At 48.7% G+C, this 27,061-nt stretch overlaps 2 protein-coding genes and 1 long non-coding RNA gene across 41 annotated transcripts in view; 1 reads left to right on the top strand and 2 right to left on the bottom strand.

Moving 5' to 3' along the window:
- Nucleotides 1–889, bottom strand: part of CSNK1D (casein kinase 1 delta) — a 30,406-nt gene extending 29,517 nt beyond the window's left edge. For all 5 annotated transcript variants that reach the window (XM_072881701.1, XM_072881696.1, XM_072881697.1 and 2 more), the window contains exon 1: nucleotides 756–889. In XM_072881701.1, coding sequence (XP_072737802.1) covers nucleotides 756–831 — 76 coding nt within the window. In that variant the 5' untranslated portion in view covers nucleotides 832–889. The remainder of the gene's footprint in view (nucleotides 1–755) is intronic.
- LOC140660638 (uncharacterized) lies at nucleotides 610–24,761 on the top strand. 35 transcript variants are annotated; one of them, XM_072881730.1, is made up of 8 exons: nucleotides 1,080–1,409; nucleotides 4,379–4,415; nucleotides 13,673–13,771; nucleotides 14,108–15,820; nucleotides 17,718–17,919; nucleotides 18,729–18,844; nucleotides 19,331–22,062; nucleotides 22,821–24,761. In XM_072881730.1, exons 7-8 carry the CDS (start codon nucleotides 21,946–21,948, stop codon nucleotides 23,970–23,972), a joined length of 1,269 nt encoding a protein of 422 aa, XP_072737831.1. In that variant the 5' UTR covers nucleotides 1,080–1,409; nucleotides 4,379–4,415; nucleotides 13,673–13,771; nucleotides 14,108–15,820; nucleotides 17,718–17,919; nucleotides 18,729–18,844; nucleotides 19,331–21,945; the 3' UTR covers nucleotides 23,973–24,761. The 35 variants fall into 35 exon arrangements, with proteins under 35 accessions (XP_072737812.1, XP_072737831.1, XP_072737841.1 ...); XM_072881740.1 differs by having other exon boundaries at nucleotides 13,676–13,771; nucleotides 14,166–14,275; nucleotides 15,320–15,820; nucleotides 17,718–22,062; XM_072881721.1 differs by having other exon boundaries at nucleotides 14,249–14,275; nucleotides 15,320–15,820; nucleotides 17,718–22,062.
- Nucleotides 2,397–4,393, bottom strand: LOC140660641 (uncharacterized). Its single transcript, XR_012045439.1, has 3 exons — nucleotides 4,311–4,393; nucleotides 4,036–4,215; nucleotides 2,397–3,249 (listed from the first exon to the last, which is right to left on the bottom strand). It is a non-coding gene; the product is annotated as an uncharacterized lncRNA (long non-coding RNA).
- Nucleotides 24,762–27,061: the final 2,300 nt, after the last annotated feature.

Raw genomic sequence — 27,061 nt, 5'->3', positions numbered from 1 at the left:
AAGCAGTGAGCCATTATGATAGCGAGCCACATAAACGGACAGGCAAAGACAATGCCAATCCTGCAAACTTTACAACTGCATAGAAATCATGGCACCAGAATAAGATACACACAAAAAGGCATGAGGGCAATATTCAAGCAACAGGATAGACAAACTATGATGATTCTTTGAAGGATTCGAGGGTTTTTTTAACTGCAACCTAGTCATCCATAGTTGTGTAATTTTTTTTTTTCAGGCCTCGCAGGCGAAACAAACATCCCTATGACAGCAATTTTTCCTAGTCCACTGCAGTGATATTTAACCCCGATGCACGTTTCTTTCTTTCCCAAAACATTTTTCTAAACGTTTTTTTTTTTTCTTGTTTTCAAACGAGGGGATTTATACCCCTACCCCCATTTTACAGATGAGAAGATTAACAGTGGCCAAGGTCACAAGACAACAATGGGAAGAGTCAGCTTTCCAGAATTCCCGATTTCCGCACTGTCCAAATTAGGACATGATGTCAACGAAATATTAAATTGCTATTGCTGTGCCCCTAGCAAGGTACTTCATATCAAAGGGCACTTCTTGGACAGCAGCGCGGCCTGAGCGCCAGCCGGGGTGAAATGAGGTCCCGGGGGTTGCCCCCAGCCCAACCTCGCCGGGGGCTGGGAGCGGACACGGCAGCGAACAGCGTCCACCCCGGCCCAGCCCCCGCCGTTCTCCACAGAGCCACAGACCCGCCAGGTACGTCCCCAGCGAACCCCCCTCCTTACCCAGGTAGATGTCCCCGAACGAGCCGCTCCCGATCTTCCGGCCCAGCCGGTACCGGTTCCCGACCCTCAGCTCCATGGCGGCAGCTCGGCTCTTCCGCGACCCGGTTCTGTTCCTCTGCCCGCCCTGCCGGCTCGCGCTCTGCTGCCTCACAGCCTTGCGGCTCCTGATGCCATCGTGACTTTGGTCCCGCCGCTCGATACTAGCGAGACAGACAGCACCGTCGCCACAGCTCCCAGGAAGGATGGACGCGGATTCCCCGTAACACCGGCCCCTTAGCCGCTTGGGCTCCGAGACGCCATACTGCGTGACCTCACTTCCCTAGCAACGGGGGCGGGGCGCGCTGGCTGTGGGGACGGGCGCGCTGCCTCACGTGGCTAGCTGTGGCGCGCGGGTGCTGTCCCGCCTCACGTGTCCCCCGGCCCTTCCCGTGTGCTGTTCAGGCGTCGCTGCCGGCGGCGCGGCCCCCGTGGGGAGGAGCCGATCGCGGCGGCATCGGCTGCTGCCCCATCGTATCGTATCGCGTCGCCTCGCACCGCGCCGCCCCACCGGGGCCATGGACCGGGCCCGCCCGGGCCGTCCTAGCCGTCTGCGCCGCGCCGCGCCGCGCCGTGGGGGCGTCTGCCAGGCGGGGAATGCGGCCCGCAGTCTTCCAGGTGCGTGTGTCGTCGTCATCCCCTCGCCGTGGTTCAGCGCAGTGGAGAGGTACTCCGGCTGCGCTGCGTTCCGAGGAGTGCTCGTTTGACCGTGGGGCGTCAGGGACAAAGTCTGAGTCATGACCCCGCAAATTTCAGGGGAAAAACGTGGCATTCCTGCTGGGGAGGGGTGTTGGGATCTCCTCTGCGGCCTGCTGTGGGGTGGAGGAACCGCCTACCACTGCTATAGTGGGAGTGGTGAGAAAATACGTTTCTGTTTGCATGTTTTCTCCTTTTCTTGCAGCAACACCCCTTGAAAGCACGACCTCGACAGGCTAGTGGTCTTCTTATATTGGACGATTTGAAGTTGCCTTCTTTTATGGCAAGCAGGGGACTGCACTTGCAAGTGGGGAGATGGATTATGAAGCCAGCTTCTGGCATGAGCAGGGTTGGGCTGCAGGTGGCAGTGGACTGTGATGTAAAAGGGCTGGGATTATTGAGAGGTGTGTGTGTGGCAGAGGTGTAGGGTGGCAGAGGGAAGGAAAGTAAAGTCACAATAGGTTTCTGGGCAAAGTGTCTCCGAGTACCCTTCCTGTTGTTTCATGTGCCGTCCTGCAAGGGGGAATTTTTCTGTGTCCCGAAAGTGAACGAACTGTATAAGCCTGCATCTTGGTGTTAAAGGAGAAGCCACTGCCCGAGCATTCACACACCATTCAGGGAGTCGCGCACACACCACCCGAGACTTTACCTGCTAGGACCTGAGTCCCTTTGCAGCAGGCAGCTCCACTGAGCTGACGGGTGCCCCTTTTCCACTCCTTGCTCACACACACACTCACTCTTGGGTGCTTCCTCTCCCCTCTGGCTCGACCCTAGGTTTCCTGAAGCAGAGTCTCCGATATGATGTACGCCAGACGAATTTATTGGTACAGCGGTGAAAACAGCTCGAACTGGGTGCTGCTGGAGAGGGACCCAGAACAAAGAAATCCCTGGGTAGTTATACCCTTACAATCTAAATTCCCCTCCCCTCAGGAGACAGTTTGGACCAATAGTAGTATCAGGGTCTGGGGTCTTCCCGTTCTTCATTGGGCCCTTTCATTGTCTCTAGGCAGGCTGATTCTTCTCTTATCTCTAAGATCGCAGCTTCTGCTCAGGTTGAAGCCTCGTTATCTTTCTGGTTTGCACCAGTTTCGGGGGCCTTCCTTCATGTAGCCAAGTAAAAGTTCAGTGCATGGTCGGTGGATCTAGGTGAAAGTTCTTGTGGCCTAAGACTTCAGCAAGCCTTGATACTAGTGCTAAAGTGACTACTACAACAAAACTATCAGCGAGACCCTCCCATTGAGTCAGGAGATTCAGAAAGGACCCCCTTGCTTTCTAAACTCCTTCTCAGAGAGGAGTCTAGGTGCAGCTGCATCCAATCCTAGTCCCAGACTTGGTCAACCATTTATGTCTAAAGGATTACATATGCACAATCAATCGTTTATATCACTTAGCTATGATTTCAAAGTTTAGCATGGTATTAGTCACTTACCGAGGATCTGTTGCGCAAGGAATCTCTTAGTCTCAAGGAGTAACCTTGAGAGACGTCCCTGCTCAAGGGGAGATCCTGGCGTGCAGCCCGCTGTCGTGCAGGAGAGCTCCCAGGGCTCTTGGGCTGCTCACTATTTATGGGGGTAAGATGATTGACTCATAGTCATATTTGCCTACCGACCACAGATTTTAGTTTCTTCACTGTGGTTAGGTGGGCGCATCGCACGGTAGCCCTTGGCTATTGTGGTGTTATCTGTCTCCCGAACCCACTTTGAGCCGGATGCAGCCATCATGACCAGACGCAACCATTACGACCATCACTGGTGGTTATCACCTGAGCAGGGTTACAGGAGATAAAGGTCAGGTTGGGGGGGGAGCGAGCACACTGTCACAGTAGGTCATATTGAGTTACTTAAGGCAATGAAGGTTTAGGGCACAGTGGCAGAGGCAGTGGGTTCTACTTGTGTTCATAAGAGGGCAAGCTTTGTTGATTTCTGCTTAGGTACATAACCTAAGCAGAAACCCATGTGGAGGAGGCTGCCGTGCTGGTACGGAAATGGGAACATTTTTTTTCTACAGTCTTGGCCTTTGCAGTAGGAGGCAGGCTGAACATAAGACCAGAACTGTTGATCGCAGCTGAGTAAGAGAGTTTCCATGCCCTTGATTTTCTCTGAAAGATGTAGGTGTGGGTATACAGGCGGAACAGTGTGGTGTCTTGGAATGTCGTCTACCAAAGGCTGGCGGGTAGGAAACGGGTCAGTGTTCCCCCTTTCCATTGGTAGTTTGCAAATCATGGGTTACTACTCATGGGTCCAGCAAGGATGTTGCAAAGCTACCTGTCACTCAAGCTTTGTCATCAGGACCAATCAGAGTCCTTTGTCTTCTCCTCTCTGGTCTTGCCTCGTGATGAGTGCTAAAGGTCTGAGCATAGTAGCTTGTAGTTCTTTATGGCAGTGCATGGCCATTACATGGTTTGCTAAATGTCCATAACTAACACAATTAATAAACCTAAGTATAATTGCTGAAATTATTACTATAGAGCATAGAACCAAGTGAGAAATTTCTGCAATTGCTGAAAATGTCTCAGACTCTGACAGAATGAGAGACGTATGCACAGTACCTATACTGAAGGCTAGCAATCGCTGCTGAGCAATGTTCTTCTGGCAGGCCGTGTATCTCAGCTCCTCAGTCTTGCCTCAGAGTCTCCGTCGTGGCATTATAACTTTGTCAGCCATTGCATATCGATGCAGTTGTCGTAAAATCTGTCATTCTTCAAAACCATACAGTAAAATTCAATGTCCTACAGAAAAACATAAAACAACTAAGTTACTATATAAGCACACGAGGATATCTGCACACATGGATATGCTGCCATAAGAAATTAAAATCTCTGACCTCTGTTTTAAGTTGAGATTGATTAGTAGGAGTCTTTATTTCATATGAGACTTTAATCTTTCTTCTAGGTATCTGGCTTCCTGTTTCCTCAGTTACAACACCCAGGTAATTAAAAGGGGGTTGCAGTACTTGTGCCTTAATCAAGTTGATCTCTTACTTTTAAAACTTCTCTCACACATCTTCTGTAGCTCCCAGTCACTGGAATATCATCTACATGAGGTAATAACTTGGTTTCTTGTAGCTTTTAATGTCTTGTAGCTCTTGTGGCTCTTAGTATCACACACACAGAGACATATATATATTAAAAAATGTGTATGTACACACATATATTCCATATGCAGATGTTACAATATATGTCAGTGGTCTATTAAACATGATCACTGTTAAAATAGTATTAATAATACATCAAGCCTCATCGACAGAAATAGGGTTTCTCTTGTTTGAAGATGAAGGTGCTTTTAAACTGGGTCCATTTTATTTTATTTCCTCCATTTGGATATATTTTCCTCTTGCCTTTAACTTCAGTCTTGGCAACTAATGTAAAAAAGCCTGCCCCGACACCCATACTACCCATACCCCTCCTGCAGGCCCCAGATGACTCTAGATGTCTCCAGCCTCCTTTGCCATCTGCTGTTTCTGGCTTTCTGACAGTCTCGGGGACATCTGTGCACCCTCAGTCGCGTGCCACAGGGGAATGGGATGTATGACCCAATGCTGCTCTGCCAGAGGCATGGAGCCCTCAAGGGGGTCCAAACTAGAAGAAACAGTTTCTGCTCAAGTAATAGATGAATGTAGCTTTGCGTAATGGGAAGAGAAGTGGTTCCATCAATCACAGTTAAAGCTTTGGAAAAGTACTCTGAAAATGGGATAAATTAATGGCCTCAACAGTCTTCTTGGTTTGTTTTGCTGGGTAGTACTTTGAGGGCCAACAACTTGAAGAGATGCAGCTTGACCTGATTTGTTGACTTTAGTGATATTTTAAAGAAGCATGTAAATATAGAAGGAGCGTAGGAGTGTTAGGAAGGAAGGAAAGAGCAAGGAAGGTTTGAAACAGAGGAAAAGCTAAGTACCGTGGCTACTGAAGTTGGTAAAGTTGGAGAGAATTTGGGGTTATGCTGAGCCTTGGCCTCATCGGTGAAGAAAGAACCTGTGTGATAGGCACGTGGGGAGTGAGTGTAGCTGGAGTGTGGCAAGGGGTGGGCCAGGCTGTCCGGTCTGGGGCACACAGGGAGGGAGAGGAAAGGCAGGAGGATCTGAAGGAATATAGGGTGCAGGCTTTTCCTCTCCAATGGCTTCTCAGGCACGCAGGGTCACTCAGGAGGTCCCCCGTGGCTCCTCCCGGAACTCTGACAGACACACAAAGCACCCGAGGCACTGGCATTTGCATGAGAAGAGCACCGCTCTGGGACGGGACTGCCACCCTGACATGCTGCCAGCAAAAGCCCTCTGCCCAAAGGCTCTGCAGACAATCCTCAAACCAGCCCCCAACTCCCCCGCAGCTGCTAAACCCTGTCCCAAACCCAACATCGACCCTCAAAGTCCCAGGACTTCAAAACACCCCCAGGCCTGGACCAAAAGCCCTCAAACCCAAACCCTGCCCCAAGACCACCAATGATTCCAACACTGCCCTGAACTACCATCCCAGAACGCCAGCGCTTCCAAACCCACCTCCCAAACAATGCCTTGATGCCATTCCCGAATTATACCACATCATCCTTGCTTGCAGGCTCCCCCTCAGTCCGGGGTGTCTCTTACTTCTCTCTGCTGGCCAGCCCTGACCTCCTGGGGCCCAGCAGAGAATTGTGTGCCCCTACTCCCACACCGCAGGGAAACAGGATAGGTGGCCCGATGCTGCTGGGATGCAGACACAGACCGTCAAAGACCCGGCAGGGGACGGATGCTCCTGAGGTACCACCCCCTGCACTCCCTGTTCCTGTCCCAGGAAGAGAAGCACAAGCTAGCCCTTGGCTGCACTTTATTCTCAATTAATGTAGAGGTCTTTAGGTTCATTAGGGGACACAGTAAGGACCCAGCCAGGCAGCTTCCCCAAGCCTGGGGTCCCTGAGGCGCTCTGGTCATCTCAGTGGAGCTGTTCTGGAGGCCTGCAGTGAGCTTGCAGGATGCTGTGGTCTTTCTGGAACTTTATTATTTGGCCATATATATTTGGCCAGTCCTGTTTAATATCTTTATCAATGATCTGGACGAAGGGATCGAGTGCACCCTCAGTAAGTTTGCACGTGACACCAAGTTGTGCGGGAGTGTTGATCTGATTGAGGGGAGGAGGGCTCTACAGAGGGACCTGGACAGGCTGGATCGATGAGCTGGGGCCAATTGTATGAGGTTCAACAAGGCTAAGGGCAAGGTCCTCCACTTGGGCCACCACAACCCCATGCAACACTATAGGCTGGGGGAAGAGTGGCTGGAAAGCTGCCCGGCAGAGAAGGACCTGGGGGTGTTGGTTGGCAGCTGCCTGAATATGAGCCGGCAGTGTGCCCAGGTGGCCAAGAAAGCCAATGGCATCCTGGCTTGTATCAGAAATAGCATGGCCAGCAGCACTAGGGAAGTGATCGTGCCCCTGTACTCAGCACTGGTGAGGCCGCACCTTGAATGCTGTGTTCAGTTTTGGGCCCCTCACTACTAGAGAGACATTGAGGGGCTGGAGCGTGTCCAGAGAAGAGCAACGAAGCTGCCGTGTGGTCGGGGCTGGAGATGCGGCCGGTCGGTGTGTGAGGCCCGCAGGGCGGCACTGCGTCCTCGTTGGAAGGTAAATGCACAGTTTATCTTTTTGCTATGGAGATGCAACCTGTGATAGAAAGTGCAGACAGATAGCAGAAGACTGGTGAACAGATTTTTATGAATAATACCTAACAAATTGGATGAAACGGAAGCAAAAATGCAGTTCGGCAGACCCTTGATATCACTGGAAACTCCTAGAGAAGGAGATGTTCCTGCCTGGATAGCTAACTATCGATAAAAAGTGTGTTATTTCTGTTTCTCAGGGGCAGCTCTAAGGACTAGATAATCCATTCCCACCGTGCGGATATTGTTAATTGTGTCTGGATTAGCTTTGCTTTAGTAGTTTCTTGTTTGTTTTGTTACCAGGTATGCATATGTGAAAAGGGAAAGATGTAACACCTACTTTTTAGATTAATTGCTGTGGCTGAAGTCAATTACAGCCTGCCTTATGGCCCTTTGGTGTGCACCAAGGCTCTGCGTGTGCTCCAGAGCCCCCTGAGACCCTCAGCTCACATTCTGAATTGCCCCCAAGCCTTCCGTGTGCCTTCCTGTGTGCCCCTGGGCCCTATGTTTGTCTTGCAGCATGCCACAGTTTTCTGTTTAGCTTTCTTCCCTGTCCCAGAATTTTCTGGATACTTTCTGCTGTGCTTCAGGATCATGTTTTCCTTTCTTTATGCACCAAGGCTCTCCCTTTGCTCTTCTGTGCTCCCAGAATCTTTTGTTTGCCCCATCACCCCCTGGTGTTTTTCTTCCCCGCCCCCTTTCGTTGCACCCCAGAGCTCTCCATTTGTCCCCCTAATACTCATCCTTATTCCTTTTTGTGCAGCCCAGGTCTCTTCCTTCAGCTTTCAGCAAGCAGCCCTCTGGAGCTGGGCACCTCTGCCGCTCTGGCAGCCACAGCTATTCCTTACGGGGTTGGTGATGATGGCCCCGTGTCCCCTATGGGCTGCAACTGTGGGCTATGGGGCAGGGATGGGGGAACAACAAGCCCCAGGTGTGACAGCAATGCCCCCCTCTGCATCCAACGGGTCACAGCCACAGGTAGGTAGGTGACAATAATTGCGCTGCCCGGGGTGGCCGCGCTCGTGCAAGTCTGGGAAAACGGGGCCACCGCCACCCATCGCCAGCATGGGGGGGGTGCAGCAGAGCCCAGTACGGGGAGTGAAGGGAGCAGCACTGAAGCGGAGTAGGACTGCTCGAGCAGTGGAGCTGGGGGCCCTTAGCGTGGAATCGCAGTGGTGCTGGGAAGGGCACTAGGTGCGGTGTCTGAGGGAGGGATGCGGGGTGAAGGGGGCCAGGGGCGGTGCGTGGTCATGCTGGAGGCGCAGGGCGATGCCGGAGGGGAGGGGGGGATGGGTTGGGGCCGCGTGGGACCGCGTGGAGTGGGGGCCAGTCGCGGGGGAGCACCGGGCCGGTATCGTGGGTCCCGGGGCTGCGGCTCCAGGCTACGCGGACGCTTTCGGGTCTCGCGGGCGCGGCGGGGATAAGAATAACGCAATGCTCTGCAGGGTTAAAAACTCAGAAAACACAGGACCCGCGGAGCGAACCGGCAGGCATAGTCTTCTGACACTGGACTTGCGGGCGGGCGAGTTGCTTTGCGACGCAAGCCGGAAGGTGTGGTCTGCCGGCACTGGGCCGCGGAGCGGCCACGTTGTTACTGGAAGCACGCAGCTCGCTGCTGCCGCCTGGCCACCGAAAGTCGGTGCTGCAGGTGGTGCTCTGCGCATGCGCTGCTGCCGCTCAGTGACTAAAAGGCGGTGCTGCGGCACGGCTCCTGGCTCGCTGCTGCCGCCAGTTGACCGTAAGTCGGTACTGCAGCTCGGCAGCCGCGCATGCGCGGTGGCACGTTTTGGCATGTTCGCTGCTGCCGCCGGGCAACTAGGCATCAGTACCGCGGCTCGGGCGTCGCGCATGCGCAGTGGCGCCCCCGTGCTCCACGCTACCGTTCGCCGGTAACGGCAGTGCGATACTGCGGTGCCTGTGGGGTGGTGCTGCGGTGCTCGTTGCTGCCTCCCGGTAAGGAAACGCCGCTACCGCCCCACGTGCGCGCTGTCGGCGGGCGCTCGGCGCGCGAAGCGCAGAACTGCGGCGCCGGTGCCGCCCCTGGGCAAGCGCCGCCCGCCGGGTGCTCGCTGATGCTGCTGCCGCCTCGTGGCCGAAGCGCGGTACTGCAGCGCAGGTACCGCACAGGTGCGCAGCGGCGCCGCTGCCGCCTCCGCTGCTTCCGCAGCACGACCGAAGCGCGGTACTGCCGCTCAGCGTTCGCGCGCCGCCTCTGGACGCGCCGGCGGCGGCCGGGGCATGCGCGGTGCCCGGGAGCAGCATGGTGGCGGCGGCGTTGGGTGAGGGCCGAGGCCACCGGTGAGGCGAGCGAGCCCCTTCGGCGGGTGCTGAGGTGTCTCCTGCCTGCTGGCCGCCCGAGGGTGGCGGGACGGGAAGCTTCAAACCGCCTGCTGCGGCAGGCTCCCGGTCTGTTGGAGTCCTGTAGCCCCAGGTCACCCCCAAGTCCCATCATGACGGCAGCAAGCTGGCCCTCGATGCGTCTCCAGAAGCCCCTGTGGAAGGAGAGGCTTCAGCCAGGGGCAATCTGCAGTAATAACGGTGGCTGCTGCTTCTTTCCCTCTCCCAGAGGCCGCGCTGAGGATGCGGTTGTCCCTTCTTCCCCTGGGGATGCCGGTGATGGCACCCGCTTCAGGCTTGTGTGGGTTGTCTCTGCCTGGCCTCGCTCTCCTCGTGGCGTGGGGGCGAAAAGGGACGGGCAGAGCGCTTACCGGCTGTGGACAGGAGCTGCCACGGCTAAAGCTGGAGAGGCCAGAGAAAGGTAAAGAAGAAGAAATCGAAGGCCGGCTGGCCGGAAGCTGCCTCCCGCTGGAGGCAAGAGAGAGCCTGCCTCTCCGGGTGAGGAAGGATCCCTCCTCGTAGTCCGCAGCAGGCCAGACCGCCAGCGTGCACCGCAGGGTCTGTATGCGTAACCCAAAGTGCAGTCTTGCTCCCTGTCCCTGTCTTTCTCTGACAATCTGTCCTGCTCCTCGTCCTTCTTTTCCCCCCTGTCATCCCCCATCCTTCTTCCTGTCTGCCTTTTTTCTCTTTCTATTCTTCTGCCCCAATGCTTCTTTCTCTACCTCTGTCCTGCTCCCCGGCCCTTTTTTTCTTCCTCTGCCTCTGTCCTCTAGCCCATTGCTGGTTTTTTTTACTTTTCCTTCTTGGTTTCTTTGTACAGATCTGACCCTTTCTTTATTTCTCAATCCCTTTGTCCTGTTCCCTGTCCTTTTTCTCCCTCTGTCTGTATGTCCTGCGCCCTGTCACCATCATTGTTCCTCCTTCCTTCTTCCTCTTCTTTTTTCCCCCCATCTCTCTATCCCAGCTCACTGACCCTGCATTGTCTTGCTCCATCTCTCTGCAGGGCTCCTTGTTCCTGTTGTTCTTGATTTCTGTACCTCTCTGACCTTTTCTTTTGGCCTTCCTTTCTCTCTCGGCACCTCAGTCTTCTCCCTCGTCTTATTTTTCTCTTTCCAGTTCTCTGTCCTGCTCCCTGTCGCTGTATTAAATAGGGGCGTGGCGGGTGAGGGGCCGGGCGCGTTCTGGGGCTGTGGGCTCGGCGGGCCGTGGATGTGGGACTCCCCAGGCGGAGCCTCCGTGGGCGGGTGCAGGCTCTGTTCTCTTGGGGCTGGCGGGGGCAAAAGCGGCCCCGGGCCGAGCGCTGTCCTGGGGTTCGTTTGGGGGTTTTGGGGCCGAGCCCGTGTGCGAGCGGGGGGAGTAGGGGCAGCCCCACCCGGCTCTCAGCTGCTCCTTGTTGGGGCCGGGCAGCCTCTGCCGCTGCTGGCGGGGATCGGGCAGCGGCAGCCCGGGGGGCTCCTGCGGCGCCGGGCGGGTCCCGGTGGCCGGGCGGGCGGGGAAGGGCCACGGCTGCGGCTGCCGGGGGTTCCTGGAGGCGGCTGGGCCTGGCTCCCCGCGGGGGTGCTTCGGGCTGGGGGGTTTGGAGTGCGGGCCCAGCAGTGCTGGTGGTGCCGGAGATACGAAGCCGGAAACAGGCATAATAAAGTGATGCCCTGCCTGTGCTGGTGCTGCCCCGCAGAGGTGTGGGGCCGGGCTCTCCGCAGTGCCCAAGCACCCCCCAAAACTGCATGTGGGGCCCTGGGGGTGCAGGGCTGTGGGGTGGCTCCGCTCCCCCCACCCCACAGCGTCATGCACGGGGACTGCAAAGGGGTCAGAAAGCAGAGAGGGTAAACTGGTTTGGGGCCTGAAAATGGAGACCAGGTCTTCTGTTCCTGGGGCTTGAAAAGAGGCTCATATGGCTGATTTTGGGGCTCAGAAACAGCTTGAGTCGTGCGCTTTCAGGACCTGACAGAGGGGACCAAGTGGTGTGGCTTTGGGCTCAGGAGCGGAGGTCAAGTGCTGCACTTTTGGGACTTGAGAACAGGCTCAGCAGGTGGGTTTGTGGGCTCAGAAATGGGAGCTGGTTTGGGGGCCAAAAGCAGAAGCCAGTTTGGCTGTTTGTGCAGGGGGGTGGGAGGGCACTAGGGGCTGTGGCGAAAAGCAAGGGGAGGGCAGGGTGCACGGACCCTCCCTGGAGGTGGGGGACTGGTCGCATCGGACCCCGAAGTTCAGGAGGCCGGCATACCCCGATCCAAACTCAATGTCTGAGGTGGTATCTGGGCGGGAAGGGTGCTTTTCAGACCCCGCACACCCTCTTCGAGTTCAGCTCTTCTTTGTACGCTGCTTAGAATAGTTATTAAGTAATTAATCATACAAACTAATTAATATTTATACAGTGTACAGCTATAATGTTCAATCATAATACATATGTTATTAAAGAGATTGGGGAGGTGTATGGTTTAAAAAATAGTGCAATGATGAGTGATGGCAGCCTGCAGAGCTCTCTTGCTGCCTGACCTCTCCTTTTCTTCTCTTTCACTCCTCTTTCATGGCTGTAATTGTCATTTGGACAATTTTAGAAGAGCAGTTAAGTTACTTGCCTGTGTAGATGTGCTGGTAATACCAGGAAGGTAAATGCTTGAACCAGGAGTGAATAACTTGGCTGCGAGCAGAATTTCTGAAGGAAGAACAACAACAACAACGGGAAGCAAATAGCAAGTTACCAAAAAATTTGTGTGGGTCAAACACATCGAAGTTTTATTGCTAAATGTTGTTGGGCATTATGTCCCAAGTGGCTATTTTTGGTAAATATAAATTTTCAGGAAGTTCACGGTTGTGTGTGGTAAAACGTGTCCCTCTGAGGAGGAATTAGGCATAGCAGGAGTGAAAGGGTTAACAAGATTGAAGTACTGAGAGTTTGGGTTATGCCTGAGGGAAGGAGGCTGTGTGTCAGGAGTAGGAGTGGATAGCATTGGAGAGAGATAAGGCGAGCTCGTGATTTTTTGTTGTGAAGAAAGGAACTGCAAAGTTGCAAAAAGATAGCAAATTGTATTAGCTGAAGGAACGCGTGAAGGACGCGTGAACAAGACATGTAAACCAATAAGAGTTCTCTCAGTAGCGCATGTACAAACAATTAGAAAGTATATAAGCCATGTAATAGTTCAATAAAGGGTCTTCGATTTATCCCTCGATCAGAGTCTGTGCATCAATCTGCTACATCCCTCTCGTTATGTATCCTGCTATGTAAATGTCCAGCGGCAGGGCTGTTGTTCCCTGCTCTCAATACTGCCACAGTAGTGCTACGATATTTAGACCTAACAGATGGCTTTAGGAATGGAAGGAGAATGTCTGTTTCCTGTGAGGGCTATGAATGCTGACCCTTTTCTCTGTCTGCTGCTTTCCTGTGCACACGATGAAGCGCTTTTCTTTTTCTTCCTCGTTCCTGGTCTAAATAGTTCTGAAGCTGTTGCTGCTGTGCGTTTGCAATTTGTGTTTCTGCGTTTTTGTGGAGTTCTAGTTACGGATCACTTCTACTGTGGCAAAGTGTCAAGATACGGTTTTCAGTTTAAAGCGTCGGAAACTACATCCACTGAAATCAGTGTAGGTGAAAATGATCTTGTGCGTGCAGCTGTGCTCGCAGGGATGCTCGGTGCCTCCTCATCAAAACAGCAAGGGGTACGTGGACATCTGGAGGGTTGTGCTCTGGGTCTGAGGGCATGCCGTATTTTTGCTGTTGGAAGACAGACTGGAGCACGTGGCTGTTAAATGTAAGCACAGTCAAAAGCTGGGAGGGACCCTAAGCAGGTTTGGTGGCACAACTGCAGTTTGAGAAGGACTTGACCATTTGGAGAAACGGCCTGCTAAAAAGCATTCCTTTTTTGTAAGGAGGCAGTTCACAAGGACAGATGGGTTGCTGTACTCTTTAACAAAAATACTCAACTTGGGACGTATGGGGTGAGGAAGTCTTGACTATTTGTAGGCTTCGGAAAATGTACGTAGGTATCTGTGTCTGTCACCTGCGTGTATCTATGAAAGTGTTTCTAGTGAAACGAAAGCTGCCCATGAGTCAAAAAACGGCACGGTTGTCTAAAAACTGCAAAAGCTCTAGCGGCCTGTATCATCAACTGTACCAAAGATGATGCAAAATACTTTTTCCTCCACTCAGTTGTAGTCTTCACCAACCTTCACAAAAAAAGGAAGCTTTAGATTCCTACCCAGCTTTATGTTAAAGGTTTTTTTCCCTCTCTCAGTAGAATGTCAGCTGCCACCATTTCGCCATGGTTGCCCTTTCTTCTGCCACGAAAGTACAAGACAGATGGAAAGGATCCGTAGTGGTCTGCAAGTACACGGTATGTCTACGATGTGTGTCTGCATTTTTCCTAAGGTACTTGTAGTGTGGACTGTAAAGTTAACATGAAGAATGTGCCAACTCTCCTTCTATAGTTTTTCTATGAAGTATTTCAACACAAATGCTAAAAATAGAATAAGGTGTGTTCTGAAGTCATGCAAAGCTGACTTCCCTCTGTTTCTTTTCTCTTCCTAAAAGCGTAATCTTCTGTTTCTGTGTGCTTACTATTAAATGATACTGTGAAAATAATTTTGTATTAAAAGAGGAAAGAAACTGTTGGTAAGAGTTCAGAAGAAACAGCCTTTGTTTTCATGGTAAAAACTTTATGCTTTTTCAGTCAGTAAGTTTTTAAAATATCTTATAGCAGTAGTTGAAAAACCTTACTGCAATACTAGCATCTGTACTAAAAGCCATCAAGGTCAAAGAAGAGACGTGGACAAAACAGGACAAATGGGCGTCGCTTCTGTGTGTTTTCCAGGCTTTCCCAAGAAGCATTAGCAGCCTTGTAAGTACCGACAGTGAGTCCTGATGTGGTTTTGGAGAGTTACTGCTTCAATAATGTCCTTTTTCCTTAAGCTACGGTGTGTAATTTTTTTCTTCAGTTGGAAAGAGATTTTCCTGAATGGAAATCCTTCTCATTCAAAGAAGTTGCATTTGATAAACTTCCCATCAGAGCGGATGTACTTGCCAGTAGAAGTCATCAACAAGACTTTTCACTCTTTTTAAAAAAAAAAAAAAAAAAAAAAGTTAATTGCCTTCCCAGGACCCAAGCCCAGCACGTCTTGCAAAAGTTGATGGCATCGCTGGTCTTTGGTTCTCAGTTGTAACAGCCGAGATGTCATAAAAAGGCGTTCCTCTGCATGCTTCAGTACAGCCAAAAGCATTAGCAAATCTGCCAGTCCCTTTTGGTAGCCTGATGTATTGCAGCACTGGGGATTTGATTTCTGTGTTGCCCCCCTCCCCAAAGTGAAACCATCTGGGGGATCTCTTATCTCACTGACTCTTCTATCATAACTGAAACTTTAAACAGAAGTTAAAATTGTGTAAATTACAGTGACTGGCGTTGTTTAAACTGTAACTGCCCAATAGCTGTGGCATGCAATTTGTCAGGTGTATTTAAGCAGTTAGGTATTTGTTCTCAATGTTTAAAGACAGAGGCAACTGAATGTTACGGGTTTTTCCCCAATATTTGGATGGAGTGCTCTGCAGTACTTTATTTCTGTCTTGCTTTCCGTGTCACGTTTCCCTGGCACTTCAGTAGCGTCTCTCTTGGGCAGCGCAGCTGGCCAGATGTCCCTCCTAGCTATGTAATGCACAACCCCCCCCCCCAAGTCACATTATAACTGTGTATTTTGGAGATAGATGATTTAATGGTATCCCAGCTGTGCAAGTTAAAGGAATGCAAAAGGAAACTCAAATGCTTTTATAGTGTAAGTATTGTTATTGGATGTATATAAGCATACACACACTTTTTTAGCGTAGAGTGAATTACTGAGATTTGTTCTGTATTTTCCATGTTACTCTCTAAAGTTTTACACTTCACTTTCAGCTTTATTCACCGAGCAAGCAAGATGTGCAGCAGCAGCGCGAGGGCTGTAGCTGTTGCAGTGGATGCGTAAGCGTAGATTCAGATGACGGTACCACCTTGTCCTGTGGCCTCACAGGGTTATCTCCCTGCAAGCAGTGCTGGAAGGAAGGGAATGAGACGTTTTCCAACACCAGCAAGAGTGTTTACTTTTAGGCGAAGAATGTGTTCAAAATCGTATCCCTTAGTCTTAATACTGATTTTAAGTGTTCCAGTCACTCTAGCTGTTAAAGCATGCACTGTATCTTGAGCGGACCTGTTTACCTAGAATCCTCCTGTAGCTCAACTACTCTCCTATCCCTTATTCTGACTGAATTCCTCTACTTTCTGCTGTGCTGGTTTTTTCGTATGCTGAAATAGAATTTGGGATTTTTGTTTTTCAGATGTTTTGCTGTAAGCGTCTGGTGGTGCTCCATAGATACCCCCAGCCCATGTTTGCCTGCCCGGTCATTAAGCATCCTGAGGGTAAGGGGCCAGCTCTGTGCCTGGAGGCTCCTGGCTCTGTCTCCAGTGGGTGCCCGGCAGGTGCGGCAGCGAGGGCTGTCTGGTGGGGAGAGCCTGGTGGCTCTGGTGGGGAACCCATGCCAGTGCGGGAACGGAGGGGGAACATGGCAGAGCAGAGCCTGAGCCAGAGATGTTGCACCGTCCTCGAGCACACTCCCCTATGCCATGGGGCGGCTGCCAGGCTGCGGAACGGGCTGGGGGGGCTGCAAGTGTTTGGGGGGCTTTCCCCGCTTTATTTTTCTTGCAGAGCTCCCCTTTTTTGGCGGGGCATGTACATATGTAAATGGCATTATTAAAGTAACAAGCTGTCAGTTGGGGCAGTTTCCCTTGTTTTGTGCCTCTTTTGGGTGTGAATAATAAAGGGGGAGGCTGGGGGGTGATGATGTCATTTGGGGCACCCCAATGTCACTGGGGGGGATGATGATGTGGCAGAGGAGCAGGTTGAGTGGGGGGATGGGGGGGTCATGGGACAGTCGTCCCGTCCCGTTCCCCCCCCCCAAAGGGGGGTCACAGCCCAAAAATCCGTGAAAATTTGGGGGGGGGGGGAATAAGAAATAATGAAAAACTGTAAATATGGGTGTGAGGCATTGAAGTAGAGAAAAATATATCATTATTATATATTTTGAACAATTTTATGTATATATATGTAAAAAGATTTAAAATAAACCCCTCTACTATATTATATAAAGGATTTTAGAATAAAAAAATGTAGACAGATATATAGGGGCTTAAAATACAAAAATAACTCGTATATATAAATTAAAAAACAAGTTTAAAATGTATAAAAAGATGATGTATATGAAGAAATTTGAAATGGAAACAAGACAGAGCTATCTATAGGTGCAGTACCGACTTTTGGTCGCAGCGAACACCCCCCCCCCCACCGCGCGCCACTGCGCATGCGCAGTTCCCCAGCTGCAGTACCGACGTTCGGTCGTCGGGCGGGTCGAAAGCCGGAACTGCAGCTCGGGACCGTGCATGTGTGCGCGCGCACAAGCGTTTCTGTAATCCTGGAGTGAAGTGTCCGCACCCAGCTCTGCTCTCAGACGCTGTCAGTCGTCAGCAAGTAAAAATTATGGGCTTGGGTTTGGCATTGTCCTGTAAGGGAAAGCTCTGGGTCTGGATGTCACTTGCTTATTTGCTGTGGAATATTCGTTTTTTTCAGAAATCATTCCAAATAGAACTGTTTGGGTGGGGCAGGGCAGAGTAAGGGTCTTTGCAGGGACCTGGGGAGTAAAGTCTTTAACATAGAAAAGCTTAAAGCATTTGCTGTACAGAAGGTTTCTCTGTACCCACTACATCAGTTTCTTACTAGCAGTGACTGATGTTTATAAGAGTACCATGTGGAAGTGTGAACATTCATTAGTGAACTAACACTGCTTTGGTTCTGTGTGGAAAGGAGAGGAAATACAAAACAACATTCCCCCCCCCCCTTTTTTTTTTTTTGGTTAAACATACCATGTTTGCAGGGCCTTAGCTTTCTATTGCCAGACTGGTGAAGCTTCCCAAGCTCTGTTCCCCCCACAGTCACCAAAAGTCTCCAGTAGTTGCCAGGATGGTGAGTTAGTTTTGGGCTTCTAGCCCTCCATTCTGCCATTATTTTAGTCAGATCCTGAATTCCTCTCAGTTAAAGACTCCCGAGAATTGCTTAACATTTGCATTTGGAAGTCATGCTTCAAACAATGAATTTTCAGCAAATTTTTTTTTTACACTAGTCAATGAACTACTGTAATATTGGACCAAAATGACATTTTTAGTGGTTGATGAATCACAGAGTGATAAAATAGCCATCCCTGTTTGAGACCTTACCACAACCATTGCAATGTTTGCTTACACACTGCTTGGTTCTTTTGTAAAGGTGTGTAGCTGTCAGAGGTGCATTATTCCAAAGGTGCTACTGTGCTGATGCTCTGGATGTTGGCAGTAATGGGCAAAGCGGAAGGCTCAGTGGCTAGGGGAGAATGGCATGGACATGTTACTGCTCTCTCTGTTGCACCAGAGTTTCGAAGTCTGGGTTGGGCTGCTAAATTGATGGAACTACTGGAAGAAATTTCAGAAAAGTGAGTACTCCACTTATCTGTATCTTTTAAAGTAGTCTTTCTACAGACACCTGTCCATGGCTTAGATACTTGATTTGCGTGAAACAAACCCAGAATTTTGCTTTAAGTAGTGTTCTGATTTGCTGAAATTCCCTGTAGGTAGAGAACAAGAATTACAAATGTTGCTTGGTGGTTTAAGTTCTCAGGGTTTCTGTGAAAGCTAACTTGCCAGAATGAGTAGGAAGCAGCCTGAATTCCAATAGAGATACTGTATAAAAGGTCCTTTTCTTGACAGGAAAAGAGCTTCATGAAACGTCAGCACTGTTTGCCATAGGGCCTCCGACATACTTGTTCAGTCATCGTGGGCTTTGTGCGATTCCCGCAGGCACAATCTTGAACAAATTTTGTACGGCAGCCAGTATCTTAGCTTACTTTCTATCTCGCGCTTGGTTGCTTGTACCTGCTAAAAACTTGATTTAGTGTCAAATGAACCCACAGGAAAATGTCCTCAACTCGTGCTGGTAGGGAAGCCCACTGTAGCTAGTAAAATCGGACAATTAGCACGATGTTTTGAAAAATTTGCCTTGCGAGGACAAGGGCTGTCTCCTGGTAGGCAACTGAATTCTGTGACTGATTCCACCGCTCCGCCCTGGCATTTGAAGGAGGCAGTCCCTAAGCCAATGCAATCTAAAATCTGGGGGTTTTGGGCTTTTTTAATCATTTCTTAGGGATATGAGGCTTGTGTGGGTGTTTTCCTTGTCCTGTTCTTTCTGTTCCTAATTCTGAACCCACTGACTGGTGTGTTGTAGTCTAACAGTGTAGTCTAACAGGAGCTGGTGGAATGCCAGGGCTTACGTAAAGCTGATAAGGAGGATTCAGGCTGGAAAGGGGAACGTCTAAACAAGAATTACCGTCCTTGGGAGAGAAGCACATCCTGGAGAAATATGTAAGCTAATTGAAATGTTTTGGGAACCATCTGAAACTACTCGTAGAAGTGTGATAAGAAGCACCCTCACGCAAACTATCCTCAGTATAATACCAAAAGTCACACCGCTCGAGCCAGACACCACGGCCCAAGCAGAGACCCCTCACCTCTGAGCGTGTGCAGCATATTAAAGTAGCACTGTAGCTTTAAGTTGAAATAAGACAAATGTAGACCAATAGAAAACTGCTTTGCGTAATTACTTATGCCTATGCATAACTAGACTGTATAAATACTGTACCTGCGTGAGCTAACTTTGTGCTAGCTTTGCGGAGCTACCACCCAGCACCCATCTCTGCGCAGACATGAAATAAAATACCTCTGCTCTGTGTGTATATTGGCGTCCCGCACACCAGGTAAACCACCTCACACTTGTGGGATAACAGTTTTGGCACCCCAGATGGGACCGAGCCAACAGCCTCGCCCGGTTCGTCTTGCCGCATCCGACAGGGAGAAGAGGCCTGAGCGGACTCCAGCACGCACCGACCTGTCGATCGGGGACTCCTTCAGCTCCTCTCCTGCAGTCGGGTGGTAAGCGACACAACAGTGCAATGCTACTGGCAAGAGGTATTTTTTTGGGATACGAGAAAAGGGGGGTAGGGGCAAGATCTCTCGGGAAGCAGGCACCACGTGTTCTGTTCTGGGCTCTGCATAAGATGCACCAGGAAAGATACGTGGCAGTAGCATAGTTCTGTTTGTTTCTACACACTGTCCTGTTCAACAAAGGGAGACGTCCCTCGTTCTGGTTTGTGTAGAAACGCTGGGTTTTTCATTACCGATTATGGGCGCTGCTGTTTCCCAGGAGGCACCCCTTTGCTCTCCTCTAGGATGCATTCTGACACATTGCAATAAATTTGGGGGAGATCCCGTGACCAAAAATCAGCTAAAACAATATTGTAATCAACGGTGGCCACAATATCAATTGGAAGATGGTGAAAAATGGCCTGAGAATGGATCCTTGAAATATAACACCATATTGGAATTAATGTTATTTTGTCGGAGAACTGAAAAATGGGATGAAATGCCTTATGTGGATATGTTTTTTTCGTTAAGACATGATTGGGATATTAGGAAGAAATATGTGGTTTAGTGGATTGTAAACATCAGATTGGAATATATGTGTTAACAGAGAAAAAGAGAAAAGCTCGTTGTATTGAATCAGAAAATTCAGAAGAGGATATTCAGCTGTTGGTAGCTCCCCCAAAACAGCCAGAATCTGATAGCTCAAGCGATAATGGAGTTGCGACTGCTATCTCTAAAAGAACAAGGGGACAGAAACCGATAGCTCAAGCTCCCCTCAGACAGGCTGTAGGGCCTGAAGGAAGAGCGGTATCCGTACACGTACCTTTTACTGCTTCTGATTTATTAAACTGGAAACAGGCAGTTGGATCCTATCGAAACAATCCAGAAGGAATGTATAGTACTGTTAATCATGACTCAATCCTAACTGGGGAGATGTACAGGCTCTCCTAGAATATTTGTTTACCACTGAGGAGAGGAGAACAATTTTAGAGAAGGCTAGAGAGGGACTGATCCAACAATGTGTGTGTGGGGGGGTGCCTAATACCAATACGTACCTCCCAAAAGAGGATCCGGAGTGGGATCCAAACACAAGTGTGAGGGATTACAGAGGGTAAAGGAATATCAAAAGTTAGTTTTGTATGGGATTCAACGTGGAGTGCAAAAGCCCAAGAATTTATCTAAACTATCTGAAGTAAGGCAGGGGGATAAGGAAACCCTGTCAGCCTTCTCTGAGAGATTGTGTGAAGTAGCTCGAAAATGGACAGATCTCAATCTGGAAGATGATAGCAATTTACAGTTATTTAACACACTGTTTATCGGTCAAGCAGCAGCAGATATAAGAAAGAAATTACAAAAGGTAGAGGGCGAGGATGGCACGACAATCTCACAGTTCCTCTCAATCGCATATAAGGTATGTAATAATTGGGAGGAAATAGAAGAGAAGGAGAAGCGGGGATGAGTAAAGCTGCAGGCTTCTTTGTTGGCTGCCTTGACAGAAGACCAAGAAAAAGGGAGAGAAAATACACGAGGTGAATTTTGTGACCGAGGAAGGGGCCGTAGAAATAATAGTAGAAGTCGTTATGACATTCCCCTGGGAATGAATCGGCGTGCAAATCGTAAGCAAGAGGGCCATTGGAAAAAAGATTGTCCACGCCGTCTGAGTAATCTCGGGAAAGAGAGACAGAAGCAGCCGTTGGAGTCATGACAGAGACTGGGTTGGACTGAAGGGGGCCGGAGGAATCTATTAAAGCTTCCCCAGACAATCCTCTGGTTCCAGTCAAGCTGGGGAATGAAATAATAGATTCTTTTTTTAATTGATAGTGGAGCCACTCATGCTGTAGTAAGTAGTTGTAGGGGACCCTTAAGTAGAACTAAAATAAGCGTTGTTGGTGCAACAGGGAAAAAGACTTTAAGGCTGTTTTTACAACCTATGGAATGTTCCATTGGAAATACTAAATTAACTCATGAATTCCTTTATATGCCAGAATGCCCCCTACCATTGCTTGGGTGGGATTTACTTGTAAGCTGAATGCACAACTAACTTCTTCTGAAGACTCTGTTTAGTTGCATATTCCCCCAGAGACTGCCTGGAAAGCCCAGATATGTTTGTTAATCGAGAAAGATCTTAATGAAGAAATGAATATTTCAGAGGAAGTACTGAATGCAGTCACACCGCTGGTGTGAGCAAAGAATGCAACCCCGGTAAAGACTGAACTGAAACCAGGAGCTTAACCGGTAAGAAAGAAACAATACTCCATTAAGCTGGAGGCCTGAAAAGGATTAGAACCTGTAATAAGCTCCTTTTTAGAACATGGATTGTTACGGGACTGTCAGTCGGAATTTAATACTCCCATACTACATGTAAAGAATCCCCATTCTTCTGAATGTAGACTGGTACAGGACTTAATGAGAAATTAACGCAAGGACAGTAGATGTCCACCCTGTGGTTCCAGACCCATATACCCTCCTTACTACAATCCCTCACAGTAATACTTATTTCGCAGTGTTAGATTTAAAGGACGCCACCTTGTGTATACCTGTGGATGCGCAGAGCCAGACCATCTTCGCCTTTGAATGGGAGAATGCAACTCCAGGACGAAAGACACAGCCCTGCTGGACTGTCCTTCCCCAAGGATTCAAGAACAGCCCTACCTTGTTTGGTAAGGTACTAGCCAAAGAATTGGAACTATGGCAAAACGATCACGATGCTGTAACATTGTTGCAATATGTTGATGATTTGCTAATTGGTTCTGACAGTTATGAGGTATGTCTGGAAGCCACCACCAGTTTGCTTAACTTTCTTGGCTTGGCAGGGTATCGGGTTTCTAAGAAAAAGGCTCAGATTGGGGGGAAAAAAAAGGTCCAATATATGGGGTTTGAAATCACCAAAGGACAGAGAGAATTAAGTACTGAGAGAAAAGAGGCAATTTGTAGAATTGCTGTACCTACATCAGAGAAGCAATTAAGAGGATTTCTGGGAGTGGCTGGATGGTGTCGCTTATGGATTCCCAGTTTTGGACTAATTGCCAAACCATTGTATGCTACTGTGAAAGGACCTGAGCGGGTTCTCGAATGGACACCTGAATGTAGGAAGAGTTTTGATGAAATTAAAAGGAAACTCACGGAGGCTCCTGCTTTGGGACTCCCGCATTTGAGGAAACCCTTCCAATTACATGTACATGAACGCCGGCAAGCGGCATTAGGAGTTTTGACACAAAAGCTGGGGAGCTGGAAAAGACCGGCGGGATACTTTTCAAAGCAATTAGGTGAAGTCAGTAAAGGTTGGCCTGCTTATTTGAGGGCAGTAGCAGCTACTGCAGCCTTAATTGAAGAATCTCAGAAATTGACAGTAGGCCAACTGATTACTGTATTTGTACCTCATGCCGTGTCTTCTTTCCTTGAAAATAAAGGGCATTAGCGGCTCTCCCCACGCAGGTTAGCTAAATATCAAGCTGCGCTGCTGGAACAAGATGATGTTGTAATCTCCCCGACCTCTGCTCTAAATCCTACAACTCTGCTCCCGATTTCCAAATCCGGTGAATTGCATCGTGACTGCCTAACAACCATCAAACAAGCGTATTCTAGTAGGCCTGATCTGCGAGACAAACCCCTACCAAATGCAGAACCGGAGTTATTTACCGATGGAAGCGGTTTTACGTTGGAAGGAAGACAGAAAGCTGGATATGCAGCGGTAACACATTCTCAGGCCTTAGAAGCTAAATCTTTGCCTAGTAATACATCTGCTCAAAAGGCAGAAGTGGTTGCACTAACACAAGCTTTAGAGCTTAGTCAGGGAAAACAAGTCAATATTTACACAGATTCTAAGTATGCATTCGGAGTAGTGCACGCACGTGGGACAATTTGGAAAGAAAGAGGACTATTAAGTTCACACGGGACTCCGATCAAATATGGAACAGAAATCATGAAGCTGTTACAGGCAGTCCTTCAACCAAAGGAGGTTGCTGTAATGCATCGTAAAGCACATCAGATGGGAAACAATGAAATCACGAAGGGAAATCGAAAAGCAGACCCGTTAGCCAAAGAAGCAGCATTACAGAAATCAAAATTTGAAGGGGCTTTAATTCCAGTACCCCTTTGGAATTATCTGCCCCCACAACACATCGAGAAGGCAAATCAATTGGCAGAGCAATTAGATTGTTCCAAAAATGATCAGGGTTGGTGGGTGACACCAGTGAAGCAATTATTAATTTCTCAAAACATGATGGAAATTCTACTTGAGAAACTGCACCGAGAAACACACTCAGGAGCAGATGCATTAGTACTAATTGCCAAAAGACACATCAGTGGGCCAAGAATGCAAAGCCTAGCGGATATAATAGTTAAAAAGCGCGCTATCTGTTGCGCCAATAACCCAAAAATTGCAAAGAAAATCAGGGGAAGAATCGCAAAACAAGGAATAACTCCCGGGGAGCACCAGCAAATAGATTTTACAGAATTGCCCAGGTGTAATCTGTATAAATATTTATTGGTAACGGTAGACACCTTTTCTGGTTGGCCCGAAGCTTTCTCCTGTCATACTAACAAATCTAAGGAAGCAATTAAAATTTAGTCGAAATACATTATCCCCAGATTCAGCATTTCAGAAGGTATATTCTCCTATAACAGACCCCACTTTATTGCAGAAATAGCGCAGGGAGTTTCTAGATTTCTAAACATTAAATGGGATTTGCATACCCCTTGGAGGCCACAGTCCAGTGGCAAAGTAGAAAGAATGAATCAAACTCTCAAAAGACAGATTTCTAAAGTGTGTCAGGAAACTCAAATGAAATGGGTAGATATTCTAGCCATAGCATTAACGAGAGTAGGAATTACACCCAGAGTTAGGGAAGCTGTTAGTCCATTTGGGATCCTGTATGGGAACCATATCCAATCAATCATTTAACCACAAAGGGAGACCAAATGCTTATCAAGGGACAGGCTGTAATTAAAGAGTATTTGATTTCTCTGTCGCAGAATTTATCTTCCCTGCATAGGTACCTAAACCAGGAGACTCCCATTCCCTTGGACACTCCAGTACACCCATTCCAACCAGGAGACACGGTCTACGTGCGAACTGGGAAAGATGAGCCCTTGAAAGAAAAGCAGAAGGAACCTTATACGGTGCTATTAAAAACATATACAGCGCTAAAGGTGAATGGGATCGACTCCTGGATTCGTTATACCAGAGTAAAGAAGGCACCAGACCAGGACAAGTGGATCTCTATGCCAACTGGAGAACTGAAACTCCGACTAACCAGGGACTGTCGATGAATTGTATCAGGGTTTTTCTTTTAGAAAACTACTATTGAAATTACTCCTAGGACACTCTCAGAAAGTGTTATTAATTGAGCACGGTTACAATAAAAATTGTATCTCTGACATTGATTGACCTAGCATTTACTTTTTGTAACAGAAATGTAGTCTCAAAACTTGTCCAATTCTTTGAAAGAATCCATAACATCAGCAGTATAATGGCCTGTTTACCATTACCGAAATCTGCAGCCGATCCCCTCGAGTGGGGAATTTTAACTTCAGATTTAAACCGTAGCTATCTTAGTCTCCCAGTTACCTCCTTTCAGAATAGAATGCGGTAGCGAATGCAGCTAGAGTAGGATTACAAGATTTAAAATACTCAATTACAGGAAACTTCAAAAATGACGCTGCAGAATAGGCTAACCTTAGATTTATTGTTACTACAGGAACACAGGGTATGTCGGTACCTAAAACTGAAAAACCAAGATTGTTGTGTCCATATCCCCAATATAACTGAACATTTAGCTCAACAAATAGAGGAAATAAAATAAGTGGCAAAATCAAGTAGAGATATTCGGGCCTCTAAACAAAATATTACCAAGTTTTGGATTCTCCCTAACCGGATGGTTGGCAAGTTTACTTCAAACGATGATTATAATTGTAATCATCATGCTATTCATCTGTATTGTTGTTAGTTGTGCCTTAAAATGTGTTAGATGACTAATTGTACAAGTTACTACTGGAAATAATATACTATTAATGAGAACTAGTAATGACACATATGGGGACTATGAAGAAAAGTCTCATAGTCTCAAAGGGGGGAATTGTAGTCTAACAGGAGCTGGCGGAAGGCCAGGGCTTACGTAAAGCCGATAAGGGGGATTCAGGCTGGAAAGCGGACCGTCTGAACAAGCATTACTGTCCTTGGGAGTAAAGCACATCCTGGAGAAATACATAAGCTAGTTAAGATGTTTTGGGAACCATCTGAAACTACTCACAGAAGTGCGATAGGAAGCACCCTCACGCAAACTATCCTCATTATAATACTAAAAGTCACACCCCTCAAGCTGGAGACCCCGACCCAAGCAGAGACCCCTCACCTCTGAGCATGTGCAGAATATTAACAGTAGCACTGTAGCTTTAAGTTGAAATAAGGGAAATGTAGACCAATAGAAAACCCTTTGTGTAATTACTTATGCCTATGCATAACTAGACTGTATAAATACTGTACCTGCGTGACCTAACTTTGTGCTAGCTTTGCAGAGCTACCACCTAGCACCCATCTCTGCGCAGGCATGAAATAAAAGACCTCTGCCCTGTGTGTATATTGGCGTCCCGCACACCGGGTAAACGACCTCACGCTTGTGGGATAACACAGGCATATCGCCATTGCTGTTATCCACATGTTCCCAGGCACAGCAGAGTCAGATGATCAGCAGTACAGCAAGCTGTGAAAGCAAAAAGCAGCCACTAACAAGCACTAGACTGTCATATACAGTAAGGCAAGCAAGCCCCACGGTAAGCACAGAAGCCTGCCCATTAATAGCTAAACAGCAATAACAGCTATAAATTCGATCTAGCACGTGGCAATCAAACCTGTTGTTACTTCAAACCCTTCGAGACCCATGTTGGGCGCCGAAAAGGACCGTCACGGTTTAAGCCCAGCCAGCCACTAAGCACCACTCAGCCACACGCTCGCTCACGCCTGGTGGGAGGGGGAGAGAATCGGAAGAGTAAAAGTGAGAAAACTCGTGGCTTGAGATAAAGACAGTTGAATAGGTAAAGCAAGAACCACGCACGCAAGCAAAGCAAAACAAGGAATTCATTCACTCGTTCCTATCGGCAGGCAGGTGTTCAGCCATCTCCAGGAAAGCAGGGCTCCATTATGCGTAACGGTTACTCGGGAAGACAAAATGCCGTAACTCGGAACACGTTCCCCCTTCCTTCTTCTTCTCCCAGCTGTATATGCTGAGCGTGACATCTTATGGTATGGAATAGCCCTTTGGTCAGTTGGGGTCAGCTGTCCCAGCTGTGTCATATCCCGTCCCCCCCCAAGTTCTCATGCACCTGGCAGAGCATGGGAAGCTGAAAAGTCCTTGATTTAATATAAGCACTACTTTGCAACAACTAAAACATCTCTCTATTATTCACACTGTGTTCAGCACAAATCCAAAACATAACCCCATACTGGCTACTATAAAGAAAATTAACTCTATCCCAGCCAAAACCAGCACAGCCTCTCCGGCCCCTTCGGGACCTCTCTCATCCCTGTGACGATGCCTCTCGTTCTGTCAGAACCTTTGCCAAAGCCATCTTTGCGCTCCACAGCACTCTGTCTGTTTTCTGTCTTATAGTATGTTTCTGTTTGGTATCTGGCACCCCAAAGATGTATATTGTCAGCGCAGA

The sequence above is a fragment of the Ciconia boyciana genome, chromosome 16 (assembly GCF_034638445.1).
Source record: "Ciconia boyciana chromosome 16, ASM3463844v1, whole genome shotgun sequence".
NCBI classification, from domain to species: domain Eukaryota; kingdom Metazoa; phylum Chordata; class Aves; order Ciconiiformes; family Ciconiidae; genus Ciconia; species Ciconia boyciana.
Note: the sequence above shows the minus strand (reverse complement) of the source record. Positions and strands in the feature narration are given on the sequence as shown.